This window comes from Lepisosteus platostomus, chromosome 4 (assembly GCF_059453375.1).
Source record: "Lepisosteus platostomus isolate fLepPlt1 chromosome 4, fLepPlt1.hap1, whole genome shotgun sequence".
NCBI lineage: Eukaryota > Metazoa > Chordata > Actinopteri > Semionotiformes > Lepisosteidae > Lepisosteus > Lepisosteus platostomus.
The window spans coordinates 6,160,243-6,166,321 of NC_142614.1; the positions used below are offsets into that span (position 1 = coordinate 6,160,243).

The window sequence follows — 6,079 nt, forward strand, 5'->3', positions numbered from 1 at the left end:
CCTGAGCGAAGTAGACTAACGAGAAAAAGGGAAAAACCTCTTAACTTTCATCCTTGCAGGGTTCCTATTTCCCTCCTATGGAAGGCAAAGCCGTAACGTAAAGCACAAACTCAACAATAATGAACAGCTTTTACTTCTTTCTTGTCACCATTGCTAGACAAATGTATATGGATCAGCCCAGAGACGAAAAATGCGTCCTTTTGAAGGTTTTCAACGCAAGGCTATTGTAATTTGTCCCACGGACGAGGACTTAAAAGAGCGAACATTAAAACAAACTGATGAGGAAGAGAAGGATGTGCCAGATCATGCGGTTTTAGAAATGAAAGGTAGGAGTTCCTTGGAAAAAAAAACACACTTGACTCGCTAGCGCCCCCTAGGCAGGAGGTATGAAACGCCCAGGAGGTACGTTATTCAGGTGTATGTGAATTCTGAGCAGGGCAAAAAAAGCAATAATTGGGCAAATAATCTGCCATTGTGCTTGTGAAATTGCCCCCGTGGGGTCCCCATCCAGGGTATATCCCGCCCGGCACCCTTTGCTCCCTGGTGACCCTTCAGGGGATGAAGCAGTAAGAAATCGGAATGATGGAAGTTCCGTATCCACGTTGTAATATAACATACGTGCCTAGCTACACAACACACCAGTAACAACATTCCCACCTGTGCAACAGATAAAGACAGAGAACAAGCAAAGTCATGTGCTTCAAAGTTGGTGAGGTCTCTGTCCCTCATCAAAAACATCACCTTCACACAGTCACAGCCGCCGCTATTAGAAAATTACATTTATTTTACAATACAATATTTAATTTACATTTGTTCAAACATCCAGCACGGGCATCATTCCTAGTTATTAAAGGGAATCACCATTTATAAACTTTCTCATCAGCATGGAGGGCTAAACTCACCTACTGTCGAACCCCTGGCACTGCCCTGACGACTGCCCCTCTCCGTGTGCGCTGTGCTTGAGTGGGCAGGGCCGTCAGGCCTTGTGTGTGTGGATTCCCGTCCACAGCGGGAAGAAGAACTAGGAAGGTGACCCCAGCAGGATGGTAACTCTGACAGGCTGGGTGACGACGTCCCCACTGTGAAACTCGGTTTATGTCAGGTCTACGTCAGACCCCACAAAGACAGGGGCACAAGCGTGTGTGTAAGAGAGAGAAAATATGTCCGAACACTTGGCATCACTCCTCTGATGTCATTTTACCTTTGCTGGACCTCTCTGAATGGCTTTAGTTTGCAGCCAGAATACAGCAGCTTGTGCAGCACAGACTAGACCAGCCTGTTTGGAGAACCCCGGTATAGACTGGCCAAGCCAGGGTACTAGAGAAACCCATTATGGACTAGTCCAGCCCACTGTAGACTAAATCAGCTTGGAATGGGCTAGAGTGGCCCTTTACTGACACACATGGGTCTCCGAGAGCTCAGTACCTCAGTATGATCCAGACGAGTACAGAGCGCACCGGTTCTGTACAGAATGGACCAGCCCACTATAGATGAAACTGGCCAGTACAGGATACACTATTCTAGACGTATAGATTATAGCACCCACTATAGGCTACACCCACCCCAGAGGGATGAAAGCACTATACTATAGTGGTAGCATCGATTACTCCAATACAGAAACTTTCTTCATAAACCACCCCAGTTTGGTCTGGGCCCTTTCTTTAAAAGCTGCATGAGCCCACTGAAGACCAATTTAGCTCATTACAGACAAAATGGGCCTCTTAAAATCCGGCCCTGTACGGGGTAGAACATCCTCATGCAGACTAAACCTCTTCTGTTCAGCCAGGAGCAGTCGAGTGTAGACTATTCCAGTCCAGCCTGGTAAGGACTAAACCAATCGAATACTGAAAATGCCAAATCCAGTAGAGACCACAGAAACAAAGCAGAGAATACACATCTTCTCAGCGGTGAAGAAAACAGGAACAGTTCAGACTCGCATTAGCACTGCCTGAACTGGCCCTGTCGCGGGGTGAGAGAAGAGTCAGAGGGGTCATTCGAGAGAAGTGTGGAGGAGGCTTCTGGGACAAGCGAGCTGGCAAGACACTCTCCTCTCGCGTCCGGCCTCTCCGTGACCTCCAGTCCTGTCCCATCATGCTCCAGCACACCAGAGGGGGAGAGCGCAGGGAGTGGCGGTACTGTCCGGCCGCGGGTGCCCTCCCGCTGGCTACTTGCCGGGGGTGCTGGGCAGGGAGAGCAGCAGCCTGTTGACCTCCCGCAGCTGGGCGTCCAGCGTCTCGGAGGCCAGGCTCAGCTCGGCCACCTGAGTCTGCAGATCGGCGAGCGTGTGGTTCAGCTCCTCCTCCTTGCGCCGCGTGTTGGCGCTCTGCCGGACGTACTCCAGCACCATGCAGCCCCCGCCCACCAGGAAGATGATCGCCTCCCCCAGGAGCTCCGCCCCCAGCTCGGCTGCCGCCTCCTCGTTCAGCGGCTTGATGGTGGCACCTCGGAATCCCATGATCCTCATCTTCGTCCGCATCTCAATCCAGTGGTACACTGGGCACACGGAGGGGGGAGTTAGAGAGGAGAGAAAGCCACACTGGAGCAGCCAAGCGAGACAGAATTCATTCATTCATCTGGTGATGAGGGAGTGTTAATGTGAAACTGCAGATGACCAGACTGAGAGTCTTTACAGTATCTACAGGTCTGAGGATGATGAGTGTCAATGTGAGGTTACAGATGACCAGACTGAGAGTCTTTACAGTATCTACAGGTCTGATGATGATGAGTGTTAATGTGAAACTGCAGATGATCAGACTGAGTATCTATAGATTTGGTGGTTTGGTCTGAGGATGATGAGTGTTAATGAGAGGTTACAGATGACCAGACTGAGAGTCTTTACAGTATCTTCAGGTCTGAGGATGATGAGTGTCAATGTGAGGTTACAGATGATCAGACTGAGAGTCTTTAAACAGTCTACAGACATGATGATAATGGAGCATGAGTTTAAACTTTTGGATGAGCAACAACAGATTGTTTAATCTCTGATTAAATAAGATTAATAAGAATAAGAATAAGAATACGAATAATTTAAACCCACTGGAATTTTAAAGGGTTGGTTCCCTGATTCGTCCACCAGGTGGCAGGGCTGCCCATCACCTCTAGCTTTAATACAAAACCTCAACTAGTCAACTACTGCTGAACTAGGAACAAGTTAAGGTTTATTCCAGGCTGAAAAGAAAAGAAACACAACGTTTCAGCTGTGGAGCCTTCTTCAGTTGTGAAGGCCAAAACGTTGTGTTTCTTTTCTTCTCTTTTCAACATGAAGTAAACCTTTATTTGATCCTTTGCAGCCTACGCATACTTGACGCAGCTCCCTACTTGAACTACTGTTGAACTAGACAGACACCCAGCAAAGCACTGCTCACCTCACATCAAGCTCTTCCATATTAATATTCCATTAGCTGGAAGTGTCTTAAATATGGCTCTAGAGTGGTGGCAGTGAATCCGTCTCGTCCTTATTTGTTTTGGATGTGTACCTTGTAAAATTCAGGACACTTCCAAAAATTATTTAAATTGTAATGTAAATGACTAATAAACAACAATAACAAACCCTTACATGCATATTATTATTCGTGTCCTTCAAATATAGAAAGGGACCCACATTTAAAATCGCATCAGAAAGATAACACCTCCTACAGCACAGTGGTCCAACTATACACCATGTGTGACATTAAAAATGTTAGCATACACAGTTAAAAACTCAGAATTTAGATTTGGGGGGTTACGTTAAAACTGTGTGATGCAAGCCTCTTCTAGAATATTATGTACGATTTTAATAACCACAATCAGTCTGGAGAAGAGAAAACAGATACATTCTGGGGCTGAAGGGAATATATCCTACATCGACAGGCTGGAGGAACTGAGTCTCTTCAGACTAAAGGAAGTGTCCCACACTGACAGGCCGGAGGAACCGAGTCTCTTTAATCTGAAGGGAGTATCCCACACTGTAGGCCGGAGGAACTGAGTCTCTTTAGTCTGAAGGGAGTGTCCCACACTGGCAGGCCAAAGGAACTAAGTCTCTTCAGTCTGAAGGGAGTGTCCCACACTGACAGGCTGAAGGAACTAAGTCTCTTCAGTCTGAAGGGAGTGTCCCACACTGACAGGCCGAAGGAACTAAGTCTCTTCAGTCTGAAGGGAGTGTCCCACACTGACAAGCCAAAGGAACTAAGTCTCTTCAGTCTGAAGGGAGTGTCCCACACTGACAGGCTGAAGGAATTAAGTCTCTTCAGTCTGAAGGGAGTGTCCCACACTGACAGGCTGAAGGAACTAAGTCTCTTCAGTCTGAAGGGAGTGACCCACACTGACAGGCTGAAGGAACTAAGTCTCTTCAGTCTGAAGGGAGTGACCCACACTGACAGGCTGAAGGAACTAAGTCTCTTCAGTCTGAAGGGAGTGACCCACACTGACAGAAGGAATGCAGGTATGACGTCTGTTGAGTAAAGGAACTGGATCTCTCCTGTCTTGAACAGAGACGACTGCGAGGGAAGCTCGTGCTCATGTGCTCTGATCCACCAGCACTGTCTGGAGCACACTTACACAACACTACAATTCACTCATCAGCTTTCACCTCTGACACATTTCAATTGCTTGTTATAAAAATGACTTTTATATGAAATTTTATATTACTTTTTATAAAGAACTAACTTTATTTTTAAAGTACCCCGCAAATTTCTCATATGAACACTTAGGACTTCTATTGTAAACTAGGCCATAGTCAAAAATAAAATATCGTACAGTTCAAAACATGATACTCCAATTAATTTCCCCCTGGACTTTACCAGTCATGGCCTCCTAATAATCCCCATCTATGAACTGGCTTCATCACTGTGTTCTCCTCCCACAGAGAGCTGCTGTGTGGGGATAATCTTTGGCTGCCGTCTAATGGTGGAGGTGGAAGGGAGTCCTCATGACCTGTAAAGCGCTTTGAGCAGAGTGTCCAGAAAAACGCCATAGAAGTGTAAGGAATTATTATTAGGATCGAGGAACAAAAATGTGCCTGTTTGGATTACAAGACCTCGCGTTTGACTAAAGTAACATATACTTAAAAGTACACGTGTTTGACACCGGATAAACTCCACACCTGACTCTTTGTGTATCACTAGAGTACATTCAAGAACAAAAATAAGTTCAGAAAACATTCAATGACAAAGGGGTAGCGCCTACACCGGTCCTTCAGACGAGTCCATTGGGCGATCTCGGGAAACAGACACTCTCTTCCTGAGCCCACCTCGTCACCGGATTCGATTACCCTTATGCCTATCAAATCACCCCGTCCAATAAGAATGTGGCATGACCTCAGTGCGGTCTACTATTGGTCCATAGTTCGAGAAAGCTGCACGCTATTGGTCCTCTTCGCAAGCCTGTCAGCCTAGTCACGCCCCCTTCCTTTCCACAAAACGCCCGTTGGGTCGAAAAGCCCTGGTTTTGAATGCGGACGCCACGGTACTCACGGTTGGCAGGCGGGAGGCAGATGTAGTTTTTGAAGAACTCGCTTCTCCTCGCTCCCGCCTTAATTCGGTTAGCCACCGGCTTGCTCATCTGCCGGATTCCCAGATACAGCAATTTAGCGATAGGAAAAGCACCCACCACCATCTTGGCGGAAGTACGTCACTATCGTAGACGGGCCGAAAGACGCAGAGGGGAGGAAAAAGGCGCGTTACATCCTCGTCGTGGACGTCATTAATATTCATGAGCTCGAAGAACGCACTTGTGGGGCTGTGTGATACATTAGTCAGGCTCAACTTTTGAACATTTATAATGTCTTTTTGTAATAATAGGTAGATAACATACGTATAAAACTGAACTGTCTAATACTACTTCATCCTTTAATACTTATAAGGTGGAAATGCGACGTTTTACGTTTTACCCCATTAAAAACGTGAAAATTAACAAGGCAAAAAAACACTTGATGTACGTATTTTTTAACTCATTTGGGTCCTGATTGTTATTGCCTGTGGCAGCGTACTGTTTCTTGTTTTATCTTTTTGTTCACCTCACGTTTTTGGAGTAGTTCGAGTAGGGAGCTGCGTCAGCAGGCGTAGGCTACAGAGGAACAGGTAAAGGTTTATTCCTGTGCCGA

General features: G+C 46.5%; 1 protein-coding gene across 1 annotated transcript; it reads right to left on the reverse strand.

Moving 5' to 3' along the window:
* Window positions 1-764: 764 nt before the first annotated feature.
* Window positions 765-5,623, reverse strand: opa3 (outer mitochondrial membrane lipid metabolism regulator OPA3). Its single transcript, XM_088627840.1, has 2 exons — window positions 5,451-5,623; window positions 765-2,493 (listed from the first exon to the last, which is right to left on the reverse strand). The coding sequence occupies exons 1-2, from the start codon at window positions 5,590-5,592 to the stop codon at window positions 2,165-2,167; spliced, it is 471 nt and encodes a 156-aa protein (XP_088483966.1). The 5' UTR covers window positions 5,593-5,623; the 3' UTR covers window positions 765-2,164.
* Window positions 5,624-6,079: the final 456 nt, after the last annotated feature.

Coding starts and splice junctions, on each gene's coding strand:
- opa3 (XM_088627840.1), bottom strand. CDS start 5,592: ATGGTGGTGGGTGCTTTTCCTATCGCTAAATTGCTGTATCTGGGAATC. Junction 2,494..5,450: donor CTGCCTCCCGCCTGCCAACC/GTGAGTACCGTG, acceptor CCGTGTGCCCAG/TGTACCACTGGATTGAGATG.